Genomic DNA, 24,183 nt, shown 5'->3' on the forward strand with positions numbered 1-24,183 from the left:
ACCAGGACAGGGGCAGGGGTGGTTGGACAGAGGGGCACCTGCCAGTATGTGTGTGGGCCGGATAGTAGGTTGGTTGGGTTGAACTAGGCTTCAATGCCCATTGACATGTACGAGAGCTAAATGGGGTGTGGAACAGACTGAGCAAGCCTGCGGTATATACTGGCAAGCATGGGAACCAGGGTAGGGGGCAGGCCTGGTGGGGGTTATGGGAAGTCGCCCCAGCTAGGCTGCAGTTCCCACTGGTTTGCATGAGGACCGAGTATGAAGTGGGTAGGATTGACCTGAACTACAACACCCATTAGTTCAAATGGAAGACAGGGCTGGAAACAGAACTGACCCAGCAAGTGCAACAACCAGCATGAGCATAAGCTGATTGGGGTGAAGGACTGTGCCGGACCCTGTATTGGCAAGCACACACCAGAATCAGGTCTGGGATCACCTCAGATGAAGTTTCTTTGGAGATCCCTCCAACTGAACTGCTGAGCTCAGAAACCCAACCATGAAGAGACTACTTTAGCCAGTGGATTCTGAATAGGTTTCATCGTGATTGGAATGGCGAGACTGGCAGCAATTCAGACCTGTTGAACTATCAAAACTGCTTGAGCAGGACCCTCAGCATGCCCCACATCGGGGATCTGGGATGGGTGGGAAGCGGGGTGGCGCCTCTCCCTTTGTTTCTCCCGTGACCCCAGATACAGGGAAAATGATATTAGTGTGGGAACAATGGTATTACCCACTTTCCTGTAGCCCTTGACCCTTTGTACCCTAATCAACTAAGTAAGATGATTAAAAAAAAGATGGAGGCACAAAGAACATCGGACTCCGTTCACTAACAGTTAGATTGGAGGCCCCCAAGTCATTAGGGGGTGAGGTTGGGAAAATCTCCCATTCCACAGAGCAAGGAGCTGGGCCACTCAGTGGGCTTCCCAGAGGGTTCTGGGGAGAGATTTTTGCAGGCTGAAGTTGGGGTTTGAAATGTCATTTCGGGTTGGGCTACAGTCATGGTGCTCCTCTGGATGGGGTGGCATCAGCTGCTCGTGGGAAGTGGGGTGATAGCAAAGTAACCTGCCTCGTTGGGCCATATGTTGTATCCTCTTGATCACTAAAACAGAATGTTACATTCACCAGTGACAGTCACAACAAAGTTTTACTACAATGAGAGGCAAGGCAACTGACCGACTAGCCACCTGGCCGGGACTGACACCCCTTACCAGAGTGCAACCCCGAACAGCACGTCCACAGGGTGTTTATAGGGACAGTTTACAACAGTTGGAAAGGGGCAATTTACAATAGCTTGTAAGGTGAGGGGGGAAGCACACATTCCCTGCCTATCTCCGCGGACAGCCCGTGCCTGGCTCTTCCCTAGTCCAGCAATTAAGGTAACCAGACTCCAGCCTTGGAGTCATCTGTGGGTTAATTAGGCTTGGGCTTGGATTAATGAGAATTGAGGCCCTCCGATGCTAAAGGTCACATAGGCTGTTTGGCCTGCAAGCTCAAACAGTTTCTTAGCCAAACAAGCAAAGCAGAAGTTACAAAAGCAAAAAGTATTGCAGTTAACAATGAGCCATGTTTACTCCATTTTGTTTTCAACTCTACACGCAGTTACCTCTTGCTCAGGGCCTGAGATTCCTGGGAAAGCCCTTCAGTCGGGGAAGTCTTGTACAGAGTGAGCCTGAACCCTGCAAACAGGGCTGCTGGGGGTTGGTGGCCCACCCCCTGAGGAAGCAAGGTCATTTAAGAAGCGGGTTTGCAAAGAAAGGCTAGGGCAGCCCCAGGGCTCTGCAGAGGGGCTGGGTGATGGTTAGATGAAACTCCTCGTGGGTAGTTGCTGTTTTCTTCCAATCGTTTCGTGACAAATGGTCTGTTTAAAAAGTGTCCATCCAATTTTGCTAGGCTGAATTTCACAAATCATCCAGTCCTTCACCAAATTTTCTTGACTTTTTAATGACTGTAAGCTTCTAAATCTGAGGGTTTTTTCTAAAAGATTTGAAAGGCAGAGTTAAAGCTTTCATTTGCTCGTTCACTTCCCAAATGCCACAACAGCTGTGGCTGGGCCGGGGCAAAGCCAGGAGCTGCTTCCAGATCTCGTGCATTGGGGGCTGTCTTCACTGCTTTCCCAGGTCATCGGCAGGGAGCTGGGTTGGAAGCCGAGTGCTCAGGGCTGCTCCCCAGGCTCCCTTCTGTTCCTCCTCCTGTGAGATTCTACAGGCTTGTTTCTTGCCCTGGAGCACAACACCTCTTGGTCTGTTCTAAACAATCGGTTTTTGTAGTTGATGTTTGAGCTATTTTGGGAAGGACTTTGTTCACTTGTTTGATTTTATCTAGACTTAAATTCTCCATTTTTGTTGACTTGCTGCTTTTCCAGTTTTTTTTTTTTCAGAATCTAATATTGGTATAGGCCCTTGATTTTTTACATTTCTAGAAAACAAAGTAATTAAAGTTTAAGTCTGTCTTTACTGAGTGCTGTCAGTGTGAAGTATTCATTTTCAGGCAGTAATCTCCCTTTGAATTTCCTATTTAAGGGGTTTCCAGGACTGTTTCTTTTCCACCTTGAAAAATTTCATTCCTTAGAAATCTGATTGCATTTGTGGCCACATGCTCTGTTTTGGTAAATGTCTTATCAGATATACAACCAAAATGTCTTAGTGCTTGGAGTAGGACCCAACACACAACTCTCGAAAATCCTTGAACCGTTCAAGGGGCTTTTGTATGCTGTGTATGGTAACGACCTGAGCCAGTCCCCCACCCCCAGGTGGCTTGGCTCTCGCTGGTCATAGGAAAAAGCATGGCAGGGTGGGAGCATTGGAACTTTGAGTTCTACCCGCTACCCTCAGGGAGCCCAACAGCCACGACAATTTGATCAGACATGCTTAAGTGGGAGGCCTCTACCGCAGATCCAAACGCACAGGGTTTGGAGCTATCTCTGGCTAGTCGAACCCCTGCAGGTTCCTAGCAGAATCCCACACCTTAGAAAGGTAAGAAGCCCCATGCTCCTTCCAACAGGCCTGGCCCTGCAGGTCACCAGGTGCCCTTCGTGATCTCAGTGGTAATGAGTCAATAAACGTATTTGTGATTGCTGTGAGCCAGTGTGAGTGAAACCAGCGAGGGGGACAGCCCAGTTTATGGCAGCTTGGTGAGAACACAGGTGGAATGACCAACGACCCAGGATTAGCTTCAGAAGTGAGGCTCTAAGCCTCGGGGCTGTGGGAGGACTAAGCCTCGGGGCTGTGGGAGGACTAAGCCTTGGGGCTGTGGGAGCCGGCTCTAGCTGCAGCTGAATGCGCTTGGCGTTGATTTAGAGCACACCCAATTGATATCTGCTGCAGGCTTGCTTGGGAGAGGAGGGAGGTCCACGCACCAGCGGCTGTGGCCGCTTTCCGCGCTGGGGAGTAGTGTAGGAGATGCAGGGTTTAGCATAAGCTTGTTTGTTTTTTTTCACACCATAATGCTTTCCATGTATTTGTTAGGCTGAACTTTTGGTTGTATCAATCAGTTTGTCTATGCCTTTTCCTTATTCAGTATTTCTGTTCTGAAAGCACTGAAACATCCCACCAAACTATTTTCATTGTATATTGTATTTCTATTTCCCGCTCGTCACACGAGGTTGATGAAGGGGTCACGTTGTTTATCATAGACCTCGTCCTTCTGGACCCTGCCTGGAGTTTGGAACCTCAACTTGCTCCTTCTGCTTCTGTCTCCACGGCAATTTTTTGGTCTCTTTGGCATTTTAGTTTTAATCTTTGCCATTCCATGTGTTTCTCCTCTAAGCTGCATATACCTGTTTTTATTTTGAAAATGGCAATCTGGATGATTTCAGTTTAATTGCTTTTGGTGAATTGACTGGTATATCTGATTTTATTCTTACCCCTAATTCTTAACTATTGGCTAGTTGTATTGTCACTCATTTTCCTCCTTGTTAATACTTTGGATAGAGTTAATGAAACTTACAGGCATGCTGGGTTTGAAATCTTTCAGGTGAAATTGAAAATGACGAAGTACCAGGTCTGGGGTTGAAGGGCAAAGTGAGGAGTCCTTTCAACTAGAAGCGAAGTAGCAGGATTGGGAACAGAACCAAGTATTTCCAATGTGAAGAAACCTGGCTCGTCCTCCATCCAGTTTAGGACAACGGTTGTCGCCGGTAGGGCGCACCTGTGAGGGTCGCGTGTGCCAGCTTAGATGGCAGGGACAGGGCCTCGGGTGCTGGAGCCTAGTGAGCCTGGTGTGGCTGCAACTGCAGGCTTGCCGGGCATGTTTTTCGTGAGCTGTGTCAGCTCCTGGGCTTTGTGCTCGTCAGGGACCCTTCCTCCCTGAAGGAGATGCATAGCTTTGGACTCAGTTTCTCAGCATAGGGGCAGAAGGTCCAAGAAGATGGCCTCCTCGGGGGCCCTTGGGCTTTGGGGCGGGCTGGGCTCTGAGCCAGGGCCATCTGTCTCGGGCATAGGTTCATGGCCCTGGTTGCAGAGCCAGCTCTTGGTCCCTTCCTCCCCTGCACCACCGTGTGCTTCCCCTCCATGCAGTCCTCAGCCTGTGGTGCCGCACTGCCAGATGCAATGCATGTCCTCAGCGCTCCCTTCCTTGCGTGTCTGGCCCTCCAGGGAGGGCATCCACTGGGGCACGCTGGGGTGGACCACTTTCTATGGAATGGACATGGCACTCCACCTGCCCTTGGCAGGAATGCCAGCTTCTTGGCTTGGGAATGCCATCTATTCCGTGAACGGTGGAGCCTTCACTCGTCCATCATGCTCCCCTCCAACTGATAAGTTACAGCAGGACAAATTCACTTATCACTTGCAGCCTGGTGCATAAATTTTTTTAAAATGATTTGTTTTTATTGGAAAGTCATTTACAGAGAAGGAAAGAAATATCTTTCATCTGCTGGTTCACTTCACAAGTGGCCTCAGTGGCAGCGTTGCCAATCCAAAGCTTCAGGCTTCTCCCTGCTACCAAATTTTCTATTCAACAGTCAAGTACTAGCAATTGTCACACCCCCTTTGTCCTCTCCACTTTGTGGTTCAAGGCCATCCTTGAGAGGGGGCTCCCTGGCTGTCGGCCTCTGCTGCCTGGCTTAGAGATTTGTCCCCAAGAGGGGGGGACTAAATCAGGGAGATGGGGTCAAACCCCAGAACTGGAGGTATAAAGCCCCAAATGAGCCCATGGAAATGGCAGCTCTGAGGCCGGGTGATTCACTGCGGCAACGTGACTCACGCGCTGCTGCGAACAATCTGTTCAGTCAGATTTAATTACAGCCTAGACTGGTGCAGCCCCAGGCAGCGTGCACCCGTGCGTGCCACCCGCCCAGCACACCCCACGCCTCCTGGGTCCCAGGGGGAGAGGAGGGCCCCTTGCACGTGCCATCTGGCATCCAGTACACTTGTGAGCAGCTCTGGTAGGGGACCCTCAGCCCCAGGGCTGCGGGCACCAAACAAGTTGGTAGGGTGGGTTTGGGGGAATGGAGGAACAGAGCTGAGGCGCGCCTGGGGCTGGCTTGGAGCCCTGGCCTTCCCCGGGTGCAGAGCTGAGGCTGCGAGCCGCCGAGTGGGGGTGTTTGCAATGATTGATTGCGAGAGAAATCGGATTTAGTCAGAGCTCCCTCGAGCGAGGGTGGAGGAAAGCCTGAGGTGCCTGCTGAGCGCGGGGGCGGCTGCACCGGGATCTGAAAAGCCTCGGGGTCTCCCAAACAATCCCCCACTTACTGTCTGGCAAGGGGATCCTGTAGCCATGTTTAAATCTTTGACATGGGGCAAAGGCAATTTTCCTTCCTCTTCAAAGCTAAGCATTGGTGTCATTCAACTGAGAAAAATCTCTGTCCCCCACCCTAACCTGGCATTACGTGGAAATCCCATCCTCGGCAACAATTGGCTTAAGTGGGCAAGAGGGCAGCCTCATGCTGCCCACTTCAGGGTTGCCAGATAAACACAGGGCACAGCCTAGTTGACGCTGGCATTGTTCACAAATGAGAGGCGAGGAGCCGTGCTCTCATTTGCCAAGCTTGTTGCCCGAATGCCTGCAATGGCTATAGCTGGGCAGAGAACAAAGCAGGCCCAGCACTTTGGCGCTGTCTCCCAGGGTCTGCGGTAGCCGGAAGCCGCAGTCAGGAGCCAGAGCCGAGAAGCAAACCCAGGTACTGCGAAGTGGGATGGGGAGTATACGCCAAGTTCTCATCCCATTTTTTTGAAAAGTGTAAGCATGTCCCCAAAATTGTACTAAAAATGGGTTCATTGTTTATCTGAAGTCCAAAGTGAACTGGTGTCCGGTATTTTCAATGAAGTCTAACAGCTGGACATGGGCTTTGAAGTCCCACAGCGTGGCCACTTTCACCACCCAGGGACTATGCAACTTTGAACAAGTGACCTGAGCATCAGAACTCATTCTTGCCCTGAGAACTGAGCGCGGTAGCAGCAGCCATATCCGGGACCAGGGAGAAGTTTGATGGGAGCGAAAGTGGCCTGGAAATAACAGCCACTGTGTGCCAGCCTCCCACTCGGGCTCCTCATTGCCTTGGGCAGCCTGCAGCTACAGGACCTGCGCCCCAGGGCTTAGTCTAGTTCAAGCTCCTGCCTTCAGCCCAAGCTGACCCTTACTACCTGGCAAGACCTGCCAATGCCACACCCTGTTGGCATTAAAGGGGCAGAGGCCACCATAGTCCCTAGAGGACAAAGCCCAGACTCCCCCATAGTGCAGAGTTGCATTGTGACGGTGGGCGGTTGCGGGAAGGGGTCACATTCACAAGGGGACCTCAGGGGGCCACTTAGCCCCACAGCACCTGCAGGCAAGGCCACTCTGCCTAGGCCTTTTGTAAGGCTGTCCAGAAGAAAGGCCAAAACCAACAGCGCCCTCTGGTGCTGAGGCTCTGGAACAGCAAAGAACGCAATGCAGTCTCCTCCGGATTTGATTCACATGCATAGATTCAGCCTACCGCAGAGGGAAAATACCTGCGGGGAAAATGCACTGTACACAGGGACTTTTTGCGTTTGCATTAGTCTCTCAGTGCATCATAACAGGTGTTAATATTGGCATTTTCATTATAGTCTATACTAGAAGTAACCTTGGAATTTAAAGTACACAAAATGGTGTGTGTCAATTGTATGCGGATGCTACCCTATTTTATATGAGGGACTTAACAGTGTGGATTCCAAGGGAGACTGGAACCAATCCCAAGGGGGTGGCTGTCCCTTGAACTGTTCCACCTTGTTGCCCTTGACTCTAGCCAAGAGCGCCCTACCTCCCTGCATCCCCCACTGGCTCTGTGTGTTTTGTCTGGCTTCAATACAGAGATGAGTTGGCTGGACTTGACCCAGTTCATGCACCAGCACTGGCGCAAAAGGCTGCAAGACAGACTCTAGGTGGCCCAGCCAGGACCCCAGCTTGACCAGCTCCCTCCCCTAGACCTACTTTAGGCCCCCCAGTGAAGTTCTGCGTCCATCCTGTTGGTGCTTCCAGCCTTGGCAAGTGTCCTTCCCAGAGGATGAAAATGAAGGGCGGAGTCTGTGTGCCCCCGGGGCGGGTGGGGGGCTTCTGGGGAACACTTCCCAGGGAGGCAGGGGCTTGGGAGAGGCTCCGCAAGAAAGCCCTGCCCCCTGCTGGCTTGTTTCATTGTGTCAGACTGAAGGCCTCAGGATTCCGGCCCCTCTCTTCCTATTGGCTGCTCTTACCTGGTGAGGGCTACAGTTGGCACCTGAGCTCTTTCCAAAGCAGGTGCCTGGCAAGGGCAGGTGTCACATGGCAGCACTTCTGCGCCACATTGGAACATCCCATGCCTGTCCTAGTTGGGCACTGTCCTGTTAATCTCCGGAAGCACTGGATAACAATGGCTTACATAAGTGCCATTCCATTTCAGAGCAGCAAGTGGAGGCACGGGTCCCAGGCCTTGTCTGAGTGCAGCGGCCAGGAGGTGGACGAAGCAAGGACTGAGCCCTCGGGTTCACCAATGCTGCCTCTGTTCCTCTTGTGTTCGTCTGAGTTCATGTGGCTGGGTTCACATTAAAATGGAGACTTGCTTAAGAGCCTGGCAGTTTCCAAAGCACTGACTATGTTTCTTCCAGTTTTAAAGCGGGGCCTTAGTTTCCAGGATGGCAGCTGGAGATGGACTGGGAGCAACTGGGTCCCCTAGCCGCAGGACGAGGCTTTGATCCAGCTGGTGCCAGTGCCCCACCCCTTCCCGGCATGGTGGGATGTTGGGATCTTGACTGGCAAAAACAGTGCACAGGTCCCACTGCTGCCCATTGGCAGTTTGCACCTGCTGGCACTTGCTGGGCTGCTGGGACACTAATAGCTTCATACCTAGCAGCCATTCAGATGAAGAACAGGGTCATGGTGCTGGACTTGCATGGACTGAGTCTTTGGCCTTGGGCTCTTGGGGTCCATTTGCTTGTCATGGACGTACAGAGCTGCTGAGTACATGGGGTAGCAATTGCTGACTTGATGACCAGCTGTCAAGAGGGCATCCTGCCTGGCAAGATCCACCTTAGAGCAACACATGTCTTCAGTGAACTCTTCTCCGCCCTGAACAGCAGCACTCTTGGGCCTTTTCTTGGACTTGACACCGCCTAGGCTGGGTGTGGCTTTGTAATCCCAGGTACTAAAGCAGAGAACTTCTGAGTTTACTGTCCAGATCTTGTGTCAACCAAGAAAACGAGCACCTCCTGTGCAGTCCATCTGTAGGAGACGGGCGGCGCTCTTTGCCTGGATCTGTGTAAACCAAGACTCCGGAAGTGGCTTCTTACCCTGATCTCGTTGGGGGTTGGGGAGAGGTGTGGACATCCGGCACTCAGTAATTCTGCCGAGTATCCATTTCTGCAAGTCCTGGTGCTGGCAATGGTCATCTCACTATGCAGAGGCACCTTCAGTGATGGGCTGCTCTTTACTAACACCCAAGGCTTGTGCTTCTCAGCTAGGCTTACCCACTGCAGTGCCTGCCAGAACTTTCAAACCTGTGGGCCACTGGCCTTGATCCCCCAGGGCACAGTCACTACTTGGGGGCCTCCCCAGAGCCCTGGAGCCCCCTCCCAGCATTAGCACTGCCCTCCTCCCAAGGGTGACTCACTACGTTTCTTGCTTGCTTGCTTTTTTTCTGATTGTGCTTTTTTTTTTTTAAAGTTTTAAAAAAGCAATGTATCCAATTTAAAGTGCAGCCCAGCACATCTATTTAAAGTGCAAGAGGAAGCAGCCTTTGAACAAGTTGCATCATGGGAAAGTTTGGAACTGTCCGAGGGCCTCAGCTCCGGAGCCTGACCTTTCCAAGGCTTCCACGTGAACAGGTGCATGCTTGAGGCTATCGGATGCAGCGTGAACCCCCACAGGATACAGGCTCCCAGGTGCTGTTTCTGCAGGCTCCAAGGCTGAGTGCCTGAGGGCAGGCAGGGGTGGGGGAGGCCACATGTCTGTACTTGCACCTATGTGCCAGCACAGGCATACAGGCATGGTGCTTGAAAGTGTTAGAGCAGGAGTGTTCTGGCCTGAGACAGGCAAGGTAGCTCCAGGAGGGGACAGAAATAGCTTCTCCCTCTCCTTCCTTCTGTCATTCAGTCACCGCCATTTTCTGACTCCCAGATTCTTGTCTCGGAATAGCAGCAAAGCAGGGGCGTCTGTGAGACTGTCAAGTGGCTCCCAGGCCTGCCAGAAAGTGAATTTGCCTCGGCCATGTGTTCCTTGACTCTTTGGCTCATTCGCTCTCAAATGCAGGCCCTGCAAACCTGTCCTAACCAGGGCAACCTCCGCTCTCCCTGAGGCCCTCCCCACCCTCCCTCCCTCGAGCAGGTGATATTGCTGGGAAGGGCTGGCAGCATCTACATTTCTCTCCCAGATGACTCCAGCCCTGCCCCCTCTGGCCTTGGGTGCAATTCTGCCAGGTTCTTTGCACTGCCTCTGCCCTCTGCCAAATGAGCTCTTTGCCCAGGCCTTGCAGGCTGCACTTCCTGCAGGTCTGAATACATCCCACCTCTTCGGAGCTCTCTGCTCACCCATGTCATAGTCTCTCTCTTGGGCCCCAGGCCTCCCCACCCCGCTTCTCTGCCTCATTCGTGTCCACGAATCTAGCCATCCTCTGACACCTGATGTGTGTCTTTGCTCCTTCATTCATTATCTTGGGCAGGGAGATGAGGTGGGGTGGGATTGGAGTCCTCAGTGTTCTCCCACACACAAGCCCGGCTGTTCTGGGGAAGGGCTGGTCCCTGGTAGCCAGGGCAACACACTCTGCTGAGGCTGCAGCCCTGAGTGTGGCCCTGTTTCTGCCCTCTGCAGCACAGACGCCTCGCCACCCTCACCTTCTGTTATGCCTGCAATGGACCCCTTTCCTAACTCAAGCCCTGTCACCCCAGCAGGACTGGCTTGTTTCTGTCTTTCTCCTACTAGGCATGTAGCCATTTGCACTGCAGCCAGCTGAGCTTGGCGCCAGCTGCATATGTGGGTGTTGACGATAGCAGGCTGATGTGTAGTCTCACCATGGTCCTGGGACAGAAGTGCACCTGCTGCGGCTGGCAGTACCAGCCACGCCCTCTACTGGCCAAGTGTACTCACTGCCTCAGGTTCAAAAGCTGGGGCCCTTTCCCTTGACCTTGAGGCCTGGAGGGCAGTGGGGGACCCTATTGCCACCAGAACACTTGGTGCAGCTGCCTCTTCTTTGGGTGTGAAGAGCTATCTGCTCTCGGGAGCTCTGTGGCTAATGAGGGACAGAACTGGGACTTGGGTGGGTGGGGGAGGGGAACAGGTGGCCGCCTCACCTCCCCGCTCAATAGACTTCACATACACCTACCCACAGGCAGCAGGCCCTGTGACAGCTGGGTGAATTATTCACACCATTGGAACCAACTCGTGGGATCAGCCTCTCTCTAAAGTCTTTATTTTTAAACCCCCAGCTGGCTACAGACTTGGGAGAAATGTGACAACCCTTTACATCTTGTCCCAGGTGGGTTGTCACTCGGGCTCCAGGAAGGGGCTAATTGGGCTGGGCTGGTGGTCCCACAGCAATGCCCACCTCCTGCCCCAGGGTGGGGCTCAGTGGGGGCTACATGGTGGGTGGTTCCAGGTGACAGCGGTCATCCGGCCACCACAGCCTGGGGCACCTCTAGCTAACACTGGAATGTGACCAGGCTGTCTGGAGGCCGGAGGTGGCCCGTGGATGCTTTGCTTGCACTAGGGGTTCCTGTGGCCCCTCACTGTGCCTGCCCCCTAGGGAAAGTGGCACTGTGCCCTCGGTTCCCTGGAGTGGATGCAAGGGTGGGGGAATGAAGACCCAGGGTGCTGGCCAGAGTGGACGTGAGGGTGGGGTGTTGAGCACCTTGGTCCCCGACCTGGGTCTGGGGCTCCCTGAGCCCAGAAGCAGACCCCCCCCCCCCCGCTTGAGAAGGTGGAGCTGCCAGCTGCCCTAAAGGCCATAGCATACCTGACGGCGGGAATTGGCAGCCACTGGGTGACAGGTGGTACCTTCCCTAGTTAGCTTCCAAAAGAGCTGAGGCGATGGCCCCAGCAGCAGTGCCCAACATAAGTACTGCAGTGCCAGCCCTAGCAATGTGAATCTGGGAGAGTGTGGGGGTGGAGAGAACAGTGATAATGGGGCTTGAATTTTGCTCGGAGACCTCCAAACCTGGAGACTTGGCCAACATTCGTTAATAAAGCACATTCCCTAGCTAACCTGGTCAGAGTTGGTTTCTGTTACATGCAAGGTAAGACCAGTGATCTAAGGGTCACATGGAGATTAGCACCGGTTGCTAGGACTGGTCCTTGGTAAATCCATTCTGTTTGTGTCTGGGAAGATCTTTCTAAAACAGACGTGGAAGTGTAACCATCCGCTCACAGCCATGGAGATGCTGCTTTGCTCTTCACAAAGCCTGCCACCTTGGCCGCACCAGCTGGAGGTAGAAGACGCTGCTGGCCACCTGCCATGACCCGTGGGCGCTCAGTAACCCAGGCAAGGAGTGCTCGCCCCGAGAGCTGAGGGAACATCCTTACTTGGTGGGCTTGACAAACAAGCCGGGGGTGGGTGTTGAGCCTCGCAGACCACATGTTTAGGTGGCCCATGTGGAACTTCATGGGTTTAAGGCCCAGCTTGATCTGCCGACTCCAGCCTCCTGCCAACAGACATGGGAGGCAGCAGGTGACAGCCCAGTGACTTGGGTCCCTGTTGCCCATCCAGATGGAGTTGGGCTCCTGACTTTCGTCGAGGCCAGCCCTCACCATTGAGAGCCCTTGCTGGGAGTGACCCCCGGCAGGAAGTCTGTCTACAGCAGTTTTGCTGTCCCTCGTTTTTCTCAAGGAAACAGATGGGGAGGCACAATTTTTCCGTTCCCCACCACTCAAGGCAGTTCCTGCATACAAAGCTATGCCTGGCAAAGCTTTGCTGGAATCATTCACTTTTCAGAAGAGATCGCATAGTGGGATAAGGAAGCAGAGGGGCGAGTCGCACACATCCCAGGTTCATTGCTTCCAGTTATTCCAGGCCTCCTAAGATGGCATTTTTGCCAAAATTGCACATACGCTCCTTTAAAAAGCCCACAGGCTTCTGAAGGGTTCTGCACACCCCCGCACAGCGCTCAGCCCTGCCTGCACCGCCGACTCAAGGCCAAGGCTTTTCCTACATGGCTTTCTGCAGAAGTGGGGTTGGGGGAGAGGATCCAGGCTCTAAGAGGGTGATAATGCTGCTTTCTTATCCTCACAGACAGCGCTGTCCCTGGGTGGGCACGTGGTGCTGAGAAGGGCAGAGTGGGTGGCAGGGCCTACAAAAGCACAAGTGGCCTTGAGACCACGGCGCAGAGGGGGAGGGCGGCTGTACCCTCTAACCATGAGGACAGGGAAGACGAGCGCTCTGCCCGCACTGCGCTCTGTCCCCAAGGGGGACGCCAAGCCCTCCCGTCTTCTGTCCAGAAATAAATGACATCCATCCACTGACAAACTGTTGCTCCTGCCCCCTGCTCTTCCGGCTTTTGTTTTAAACCCCGGGAGCACTGCATCCTCTCAGTACAAGCAACTGATGCTGTCAAGGCCTCCCGCTCCAGCCTGCGCTCAGAAGGGCCGCAGCCCGACACACCTCCAGCCAGGAGCGCCTGGCAGCAGAGTGCGAGCCTGCCACCTCCCTGCCCACGGCCAGATGTCCCTGGTCCGCTGCAGCAGGAAGCCCCGGCAGCCCCACGCTTGAGGCTGTTGCTAGGGGGCGGTTCATGCATACCAACTTCTGGGCTGGTCTCCAGGCCTCTGGCACTTTTCACAAATTGGTAAACTGAGGCATGTCGCGATCGACTGGCTCACCCAGGGCCATACAGCTACTGTTATTGGCGCCGCCATGACCAACGAGCTGCTGAGATAGCCAGCAGTTTTTAATGAAAGACTGAGTGGGGAATGTTTGTTCCCAGCTCCACAGGCTTGCCCTGTGAAGCAGAACATTTCAATTTCCAAGTCCAAAATGGGTGTCTTGGCTCTGAGGGGGAGCCAGGAAAGAGCCCCCACCCCACCCCTGGGTGTTAGGAAGGGGCCAGCTCACTCCTCCGGGCTTCAGGAGCTACCTGGCCCATTCTTTACAAACAGGGAAACTGAGCCCCCTGGAGGGGGAGTGAGGGTGAGGATGGCTTTGGGAAGGGACCACATGGAGCCCACGCCTGCGGTGGGCCTCAGCTGCTCGCTAAAGGGGGCTAGCCTCAGAAGGCTGGTCCTGCTCATTGAAGCCGACAGCTTGATGCCTGTGGAAATGCCGCCCTACTCCAGGCTTTCATTTCAAACAGGTTCCAAAAGCGCCTCACAGGCTGGCAGCACTGCCGATCACATGGCCCTCCAGTCCGCGCCCCGGGGCCGGAGCGGCAGACCCCGCCCCCAACACACACACACACACGCCCTTCCCACACTGTGTGACATGACTTGTCAGGGTCTATCAGATGAATTGCATGGTGCTGTGACTCTTATGGTAGGCACTTTTTAAGACACCCCCCAAAACCATAAACAACATATAAAAAAGGGCTCTGGCAGTGGGGTCCTAACCCAGCTGGCACATTCAGAACGCCAGACCCCGGGCACTGGGACTCTGCTCAGTGGCAGCAGCCTGAGCTCTAAGACTTCAACCTTCCGGACCAGTTGGGGAGCTCCCAGGAAGGCCTTGTGGGCAGAGGCTTGGCCATGCCATACCCTTAGGTGCATGGGCCCTGGGCTGCCCTGTGGTTCTGGAATCTGCCCCTTAAACAAATACAAATGCAAGATCTGTCCAAGTGTGTTTTAGCAGAAAGCGCAAGAGACGCTGGGGCATTGGCATGGGGGTGGGTCGCACATGGCTGGTACCTGCACACTGTCAAGTGTGACAGGTGCTTCGAGACACTTCTTGATGGCCTGCCCCACTGGAAGGTGAGGCAGACAGCCTTCCTGCTGCTTAGAGAATAGCTGTTAGTCAGTACTTGACCGCGAGGGGCGCTGGCTGGCCCATGGCCTCGCTGTGGCTCCTTTAAATAGCTGGAGCAGGGCCACAGATCCAACCCAGCACTGTGACCCCGGAGAAGATCCTTTAGCCCCCAGCTGTCTATTTGCCTTCAAAGTTAATTCTTTCCACAGAACCGCATCCCATGCTGGGTGCCTACTCCCCCGAGGCAACAATGCCTAGTAAACAATCTCAGCTACCACAGGACACCTGCCAAGAGAACGGCCAGCCCCTGGCAGGGTTTCAACCACACTGACCTGAGGGCCTGATGGTGCCAAGGGCTTCCCTGAAAAGGGGTCGCCCTCCCAGGTGACCCCTGTTTCTTTAAGAGGAAGCACTGTTTTCTGCGGGAACACCACTAATTCCCAGGGCATCTGCTGACTCATGCCTATGGCTGGCTCACCCAGAGCCCAGGAGCAGGTGCCTGCTGCTGGCACATTCACCCCAGACAGAAGATGTGGGACTTCCTACCACAGGAGGGAGCCCTAATTCACGAGTGGCTAGGGATAATGTACGTCTTTGAAGATCAGGACCTAAAATGGACTGGAAATAGTCATGTAAATCTTGATAAAAGAGAAGTCTATTGCATAAAGCAGCCACAGCAGTGGGATGAGAGGCCCAGGAAATGGTAGCCATTGTGGTCCACAGACCCCATCCTGGGAAGACGTTCCTTCGATCGAGGTCTGCTCGTCTACTCTTGCTCTGGGAGCATCTCTCCGTCTTCAAGATGTCACTAGCTCAGAGCCTGTTTCTGTAGCTCTCAGTTAGTCAATTGCCAAGTCCTCCTCGGAGTCCGGGAGCCCAGATGCTATGACAAATGTTGCCATGAAATGATCCCAGGGTGCTTATTGGGAGCGGGAAGTAGGGGCTGTGGGGGAGGGGGGGGGAGCTCAGGATTCCTCGGCTCTCATTAGTTTTAGGTAGAGAGGGTTGCCATGGCCCCCAGCGATTGTTTGAGGGGGCTGCTTTTGTGCTGGTGTGGGGGTCTTGGGGGATGAGTGACAGGTGCTGAGGGTGGTGACGCCTGCAAGTGAGGGCTTACTGCATCTGGCAGCCTGAGCTGGGCAGCAGCTCCTGCAGGTGAGAAGCCACAGCCTTGGTTAGGTAGGTCATGGTGCCGTAAGCCCCGCTCGGGGCACTGTCGTAGAAGAGGTGGTAGATCCCCGTGCCTTGGTCTTTTTCCAGAGTGTCTGTGGCTCCCATGGTCATCTGCAGCAGAAAAGGTGGGGCGTGGGGGGGGGGATGAGCAGAGGCTGCCCTCACCCCCCAGTGGTTCTGCCTGTAGGAGGTGGCACAGCAAGCAGGCAGAGGCTACCTGGCCTGGGCCACTAGGATGGCTGCAAATCCTCCAGAGCAGGAGGCGGCAGCTCCCAGCTTGGTGCACTCACAGACCTGACTCTGTAACTCAAGCGCTGCCTGTGACAGCCTCCCCTGACTCCCTAGTTTCGTGTCCAGGGCAAGTGTGCCCCCAGTGCCAACCACATGTATAGCAAGGGATGGTGCTTGCACTCGAAGCCATGCTGAGACAGGCCTGTCCATCCCCAAGGGCCTCTATGCTTCCCAAGTGGCTGCTGTGCCATTTTCTAGCCAAACGGCTGACATTTTTCCACCATCTGTGATGACATTTTCTTTGTTCAGCTATATTCCTTTCCATTGGACACAGAATTCCAGCCTCAACAGAAATGGCAGCCAGTCTGGCCACACAAGTGCCTTGGCCATGTGGTGAGTGGGTGGGGCTGGGTGCACCCACCTGCTCCTGTAGGAACAGCTGATTGGCCATCTGCACGATCTGGTCCACATGGATGATGCCCCCAATGCTCTCCATCTCTGTGTCCGAGAGCAGTGTCAGCACCATGATGGCTTCCACCAGCAGTTGCCGGTACTCGGGCTGGGGAACGCGGTTCAGCACTGACTCCACATGGACAGCAAACTTGATCTCGTGTGGGGTCATCTGCCAAAGGGATGGGTCAGCAGCCAGCAGTGAGATTGGATAGCTTCAGTCCTGTAACCCATGCTGACCAACACTGTGGGACCCAGGCGCAGGGCAAACACTGCTCCCCTTCTTGGCCAAGTTCCTAATCTGCAGGCAGGAGGCAGGGCACACTCTCCCCCGGCTGTTGGCTGGCCTTGCCTTCGCCTGCTGATCCATCCTACTAGACTGTGACTTCCAATAAACAGGAAGCATTTCCTACTGTTCTTGTGGTACAAAGCATGGGGTCTTGACCAGGTCAAACTTAAGCAACTTGTTAAAAAAACGGAGACGGCTTTAAGGCAGGGAAGGTGGGTCTAGTGAGTGTGGCTCCTTCCGTGTAGGAGGGCAGTTCTGGGTCTTTAGCAAACTTCAAACTCTGAGTCTATAAGTGCCGCTTCTCAGGGCAAGAAGCCAGAAAAGCTGAAGCTAGGAACCATGGGAGAAAAATCTGAGGGTCAGGTGGCTAGCAGGCTGCGAGCTAGCAGTGGCTGTGTGGAGAAGCAGCCCGGAGGCCAGTCCAGGACCAATGCGCCGGGGTCAGCCTGGGGGCCGAGGGGTGGGGCTTTGGGTGTTTCCCATCTTACCTCTCGAGTCGTCGAGGACGGGAGGACATAACCGTCGATGGAGAGACCGTGGCACTGGAGGCAGAACACAGCTCAGTCAGCTTCCAGAAGGTGCTCACAAGTGTGCACATGACACACAGCTCCTGCTCTGGACTGCACCCGACTGTCAGGTATTTTTAGAGTGCTCGTTTGCACTGCCTGCAGGCTGTATTTTCCATGGAACAACTGGAGGGAAGCAGCAGGCAGCCTTGGGACAGCGCAGGTACAGTGCCCCAGGGAGCTGCCTCTGCTGCCTTCTCGAAGCGCTGCCTCTCGTTTGGCAACCAGGCCTGGTGGCTGCCAGGCCCCTTTAATGCCATAATGAAGGCAGACTTTCATGGCTCCTGCTGGCGGAGAGATGCCTCACTGCCTTTGCAGGCATCTATTTTTACGGTTTCTATAATAAGCACCAATCACAAAAGACTGGTGCACACACAGACCTGCACTAGTACCACCATGCATATCGATCTGGAGTGCCGGCTCAATACAAAATGCCGCTTTTTCATAACAAAAGCATCCTGGTGCCCAGCCAGTGGGGATACAATGTGTGACGGCCCAGGAAGCGCAGGCATTTCTTCGAGGAACAGTCTGTTCCTGTTGAACTCCCAGTGGCCTGGCTGGTGGTGGCTGGTGGTGGCTGGTGGCCCCTGCCCTCCATACCTGAGGTGAGGCACAGGTGTTCTGGGGCTGAGGGAGGAGGAGATGGGCTGCCTTTCCTGCACTCTGCCCTGGTGACAGGTGTGCAGGTTCTCCTGGGTCCAGGGGCACGTGTGCAGCCCGTGATTGAACCACCTCATGTTGGTGTCTGGGGACAAGCTCTGGTGAGATAGGAACAGCCGCCAGACTGATGGGAAGCCCGGCTGATGGCCACAGGTGCAGCAGGCAGCTGGCTGAGGGGAGTGGAGCTGGGCCTGTGGGGCTCAGCCAGACTGATCTACCTCCCTGAGAACAATCGGGGTACAGGACAGAATAACCAGCCCCAATGTCCGCAGGGCCAAGCTGAGAGCTACTGAGCTGCCACAGGGTGTGTTCACGCTGTGGCCATTCCCTGACTGCAACTGGGGGCACCTGCTAGCCCCTTTCCTCACCTTCTGAAGGATCTTCCACACTCTCTGGTAGAAGCCCACGGGGACTCTGTTGATGGCTCCATCCAGACGCCTCCGGCGCAGCCACTGGCCCTGCCGCTCCCCCCAGCTGATGTGATGGCCTCCTGAGTCAGAGGAGGATGTGCCCGTGGGCGAGGACGGGGTGCTGGACCGCTGGAAAACAGACGGCATGCAGCCTGCAGTGGCCACCAGGGCTGGCTGGGGCCACTCAGGCACCCCAGAGAACAGCTGCCTGTTGGGAAGAACAGCTGGGTGGCCCAGGCAGAACCAGCTGAATCTAGTGGCTGGGGTTGGGGGAGCGGGGATCCCTCCTGCCAATAAAGTCTCTTCTCATTCCTGGCTTCATCTCCGGCCCAGGTGGCTCCTTAACTCTGCATGCTCCGCTCCACCATGGCACGTGCTACAGCATCCAAAGGAGCCTGGCCGTTGGTGGCAGGGCTCATGCTGGGGAGGGGGGTCACTCTGGGGCCAAACTGCTACTGTGTCAACTCCAGCTGGACCCAGCGCAGCCTGTGTGGTCCCTATCCTCACCTGTCTATCTTTGGGCTCCTGGTTTGGAGAGGTGCCTGGTCGAGGGGTCTGAGGAGCAGGCTGGGAAGTGGGTCAGGCTCCCCTGGTATGTGTCCCAAGTCCCCTCCCTGCCATGGCATTCACAGCCCTTTGTCTTGCCCTAGATGGATCCCCTTCATGCTGCCACATATATTTGTTCTGAGCTATCTGGCACTTTGGTTTCTAGAAGCAAATACCCAGCTAACGGGTTTTAAAGCGAATCAAACATACCAAGTATGCCAACAGGGCAGGAGGTGGGGTCGCCTCCTGGCACCCATTTGGACTGGGATAGATCTTACTTGGAAAAGGCAGGTAGGCTGCATTATTCCATCCAGCTCATTACTGGCATTTCAATAAAGCAACAGTTAGATGCCAATAAAGGTAATTACAGCCACACTCATGATTGATGCAGCCGGTTTCTCCTGTGAGCACATACATACAGGAGGCCAATACGCCCAGCTGCCCCCTGGACACACAGGCCACTGGCTCCCCTGCACTAAGCAGCCTGGACTTTGCACTCAGGATGTAGGACAATGCTTATGAACGTCTAGCTCATCTTTCTAGAGCCTCCTCGTCAGAGCAGGCTATTAGCATCGGTGGAAAACCCTGCCCCGATCTCCCTGGTTAGGGGAGAAGGCGGGGGGGGGGGGGGCACAGGGCCGAGGAAAGAGCCCAGGGCAACAGCCAGTGGTTCATCCCAAATGTGGAGGACTGCACAGTGTTGGACATGCTCTGGTTTACAGAACAAGAGAAAAGCGACTCGGTCACATACAGTGACCCAGAGGGGTTCGAGTAGAGGGGAACAGCCACAGCCAAACATGTGCCCCTCAGAAGGAGGGCACACCAGGGGTTCTCACCACACTTTAAGGCCCCTTCAGGGCCCGGGGCCACCCTCTGGCAGCTGCTGCCTGCACTGACTTTGCCCAAGCAGCCAATGTTACAAGACTCCCACTGTGTTGGCAGGGTGTCTCCTGAAGTTAGGGCACTGCTTTGCAGAGCTGGTCGCAGAATGCTGGTATCCTAACATGGGGCTGTGAAAATCTAGAGATGACCAAAATACCCACAGCTGCTCCTAACCCTTGGCACCTAACAGGCCTTCTAGAACGAACATCAGGCTGATGATCCTTAGTCAAATACATATACCTCATCCAAAAATCTAGAACGTACACTTAATCTGCCCGAGGATGGTGGTCTATGGCCACAGCAGTTCTGCACAATCAAGTAAAAATTTAGACTGCTGGGGCATCTAGGACGTTTTCAGTAAAGAACAATCTATTCTCTTGGCGTAAACAGACAAATGTGGAACTTGTACTGGCTGGTTGAACGTAAACCTATCAAAGAAGAAAGGAGACCATTTTGTTGCCACGATATGCAAAGTACAGCCTGAAATGGAGGCAGGGGGAGCCGCTCAAGTCCACCCACAGCCAGGCTTTTGGGATGCGGGGAACCAGAGGGAGCAGGCTACCGAGTGGCTGACACAGGAACATGTTTACAGTGGGATTCTTAGCTTGTAGACAGCGTAACGCAGCTGAGCAAGCCCAGTTGGCTGTGCCCTGGGACAACTTGGGAAACCTACATTACAAGTCGTCATGGGATACTAGCTCATTAGCCATGTGACTCCAGGTTTCTGGGGGAAGGATGAGGAATTATGTCACCAAAGAAGAGCAAGGTATGCCAGGGCTGTTTGTAGGCTGTCTCGACAAGCTTCCCCGAGGGACTTCCCTAGTCAGTACCCCTTGTTAAAACACACCCACTGGGGCAGCGCCTGCAACATCTCTAGTACAAAGTATCCTACAAAGCTCAAGGTTGGCTTGGTGGATTTAAGCCATGGGACAAGGCCATTTCTCCTGTTGGAGCCCTGCTCTCTGCCTGCCTCAGGGGCTGCCTGGCACAGCCCATGCAGCCCTCCCCACCACCCTGGGTTGCTGGCCCCGGCCCCCAGCCAGTCTGACCGGGCAGAACCCTCCTCTGCACATTGATTCCCATCCTGCTTGTGCGTGGCCTTGCTTTCCACACTCAGCCCGCAGAGAGCGCGAAGCACACACAGTAAAGGGCGAAACACGGCGGGATGTTTCACCTGGTCATCAGCGCTCAATCGCCTAGTCATCTGAAAGTGGAAAAAAACAGGAAATGAATAAAACCCAGCTCTGACTCCAGAACATTCTACTATTTCTGGCATCCTCTAACAATCCAGGACAGTATTGGGCACGCGGCAGGGGGTGGCCCATTAGCACACCACGGACTCGAGCTCACGGGTCAGGCCAGCACATTAGGAAGAAAGCTGAGTGCACTGCCCATTCTAGGCCATGTTCATGGCTGGAAGGAGACACTCAAAATGTGGTTTGTGGTCAGGTCGTAGCACAGTACCTGGCACATTAGCATCAGAGATGCTCAATTATGGTGCTGTGGGGGCAGCTCAAAAGGACTTTCATTATTAACCAAAGAATGAAGCAGAAAGGCCTGCAGCTGGTAGAAGACCCAGCCAGCATGGGCATTCCAACCTATTTCCAGGTCCCCCTAGCGTTCATATTGGAAAAACACATTTGAGGGTTTCCTTTTTGTGTGACTATTTAAGTGGCAGAGAAGCAAATCCAGACAGGATGTGTGTGGGGTATTCTAGAACATTCATGTAACATGACTTTAAGATCCAAGTTGAGCAGGTGTGGCTGCACACGTGGCTCCGGGATGTCGATCTGGGCACGGGGCCTTGTGCAGAGGGGCAGCAGGGACAGTCCCTGCAGGTCTCAGGCCCTGGGTTCCTGCCACCTCCTCTCCCCTCCTGTCGCTGCTGCAGCCATGGCTGCCAAGGCGTTCCCACCTGTTTCATCTCACTCCTCAGCCTGGGAATGCCGCTCCTCTCGGTTTTGGTGACTCCAGTATGTCCCACCTCGTGAATGGAGATGGCAGGGCTGGATGCGGAGGAGTGGATGGGGCGCACTGAGGGAAAGAGAAGCACACGTGGCGTGGTTGTCTTTGCAATCCCAGGGCATTCATCGTGAGGCAGGAAAAGTGATTCAGGGTGTGGATCTGTAACCCACTGGTCATGAATGCCAGTGGGCCAGTGTCGCTTCCAGCCGGGGAGGGCTCACAGGCCCACCGTGTGGCTCTTGACAGCACCTATGAAGACGCCATGTCACTGCAGTGCACACAGCACACTACGATGGGAGCTGATCTGTTTAATATTTATCAAAGAACACACCTTCCTTGTGGAAAGCTGAGACCATCTACCCAAGGAAACCAGGACTTAACACCTGCTGATATTTTAGTTTATCCCACCAGATTGTTTTTTTTTTGTTGTTGTTGTTGTTGTTTTTAACATTTATTCTTATTGGAAGGGCAGATTTTACATAGGGAAGGAAAAACAAAGATCCTCTTTCCACTGGCTCACTCTCCAAGTGGCCACAACAGCTGGAGCTGAGCTGATCCAAAGCCAGGAGCTTCTTCCAGGTCTCTCATGTGGGTACAGAGTCCCAAGGCTTTGGGCCATCCTCGACTGCTTTCCCAAGCCACAAGCAGGGAGCTGGATGGGAAGTGGGGCAGCTGGGATACAAACCTGCACCCATATGAGATTCCGGTACATGCAAGGCAAGGACTTTAGATATTAGGTTACTGCGCTGGGCCCCTCACCCCCTGTTTTTTAATCTGTGACTGTGTATGTTTTTAACTTTCAAAACAGACTTATCACAGATATATACATATACACATGAGCTATACACATGTAAGATATGTAAAGCTGGGGGTTCTAAGACTGATTCTTGCATTTCATAAATCATGAATATCTTCCGGTGGCATTATGTATCACATCACGTTTAATATTGCATGGCATTAGGTCTCAAATGGGGATGGGTGGTAGATAACCAACTCAATCTCTGTAATTTCTGAGAGGGTTTCTCATAGCTAAGGACCCTGCATCAGCCCTGCTGGCTTTGGTCCCCAAGGCCCATGTGACTCTAGGGAATGACAAGACTGAGTGCCCATTGAGGGGCCTGCAGCTTGGGCACCAGTTGTAAAATTTGGAGGAGAGGCTGCCCAGGCCCGGGGGCTGAGGTTTGAGATGACATGGAGCTACTGGGGTGCTGGGTGCTCATGGGGGATAGTTCTCTGGCACATTATTAGCATGCTGCACCTTTTTGAGCATCCTGATTTATATAAACTGAACAATCACAAAGGACAATTAAGAGACGATGTTACATTTGAAAGAGATGGCATGTCTCCTGTCCTCCTCCACCATTAGACACACTTGGGACTTTCCAACGCCCTTGCTTGGCTAGGCCGGTTTCCCTGGGCAGCTGCGGCGTTAACATCTCCTCCCAAACTGCCACAATTATCTGTGCCAGGCCACGTACGACACGATGAGTTGAGCGCATGTAATATTTCTCTCATCCATTTCCATCTCAAGGAGCGCGCACCAGAGAACTGGGAATTACTTTTGGAAGATAGTCTCGGCACGGCTCCCTGAGTCGGGCACATGTGACCACACAGCACGGGCCGTGTTTGTGCCTGGCACACACTTGAGAAAACACGATGTGCCCAATGTCCCTCTTATTAGTTGAAAGGTATGGCAGCCCCCAGTGGATGCCTTTGGCTTGCTGAGACGAATTCACCCGTGCGCCTGCACATTATTGGGCCTTTATCATTTCTCCTGCTCATATAATTGCTTTAATTATAATTAGGGAGCATTCATGAACAAGAACCCTACCAGGGCTTGGGTGGGTCTGTTTGAGAGCTCACTGTGAACCAGGGGCTCTGGGGCTGAGCAAGCCAGGCTGGGTAGACACGAAGGAACTTGGCTTGATGCTTTGAGCCCCAAAGGCCAGGGCAGGCCACAAAGGTGACTTGGACGCATAGCACTTACATTTTGACACTCTACGTGACCCCAGGCCCAACACTCACACACACCCGTCCACTACGTCCACCTGCCCCTCCACTCTGCAGACAGGTGCTGGCGCTTGATACTTAAGGGACACAGAGTGGGCAGGGTCTGCAGGTGCCACTCTGCCATGTGGAAGAAAATGCTCACTCAGCAATCTTGCCAGCATGCCAAGCCCTCTGAGCACCTTGCTCACGCACTGCCTGCTGCGCGCGGGAGGCAGCCTTGTGGGGGGCTGTGCAGTACTCACTGCTTCGCTCGACGCCAAACTCTTTGCCACTAAGGATGTGATGCAGCAGGTTCTTCATGTCGAAAGGGCTGAGGTTCATCAGACTTTCAGAAGCTTCTTCCCCTACAGACAAACATCGTGTGAGCTTCCCAGCCAGCTGCTGAGGGGGTGATGGGGGATTAAAGGATGCTGGGGGTAGGCCAGCTTGCTCGGGATTCCCTCACCTTTGCCTCAGTGTGGCACGCGCTGATCCCTGGGGACCTATCTCTTCACTCCCTGATCACCCAGCCCACTCATGCCTCAGGTGCTGCATTTTCACCAGGGAAGGTCTCTTTAAAAAATTTTATTTTATGATAGTTCATAGGCTCTGAGATTTCCCTTCCCCCTCTCCAAGTCCTTTCCCCCTCACAGATTCCCTCTATATTAGCACAATAGTATAGTCCGTCATAAACAGTCATAAATCCAT

General features: G+C 53.9%; 1 protein-coding gene across 4 annotated transcripts in view; it reads right to left on the minus strand.

Annotated features, from left to right (window-relative positions):
• Positions 1-14,462: 14,462 nt before the first annotated feature.
• The window catches only part of PHKA2 (phosphorylase kinase regulatory subunit alpha 2), a 66,279-nt gene continuing 56,558 nt past the window's right edge, over positions 14,463-24,183 (minus strand). For 2 of the 4 annotated variants that reach the window (XM_004597482.4, XM_058658482.1), the window contains 7 exons: positions 23,739-23,840; positions 21,437-21,555; positions 20,696-20,725; positions 18,052-18,222; positions 16,946-16,999; positions 16,140-16,340; positions 14,463-15,598 (listed from right to left, as the gene is read on the minus strand). In XM_004597482.4, coding sequence (XP_004597539.2) covers positions 15,428-15,598; positions 16,140-16,340; positions 16,946-16,999; positions 18,052-18,222; positions 20,696-20,725; positions 21,437-21,555; positions 23,739-23,840 — 848 coding nt within the window. In that variant the 3' untranslated portion in view covers positions 14,463-15,427. Of the gene's footprint in view, positions 15,599-16,139; positions 16,341-16,945; positions 17,000-18,051; positions 18,223-20,695; positions 20,726-21,436; positions 21,556-23,738; positions 23,841-24,183 lie in introns of those variants that run through there. The other 2 variants (XM_058658481.1, XR_009244514.1) reach the window with 2 other exon arrangements.

This window comes from Ochotona princeps, chromosome X (assembly GCF_030435755.1).
Source record: "Ochotona princeps isolate mOchPri1 chromosome X, mOchPri1.hap1, whole genome shotgun sequence".
NCBI lineage: Eukaryota > Metazoa > Chordata > Mammalia > Lagomorpha > Ochotonidae > Ochotona > Ochotona princeps.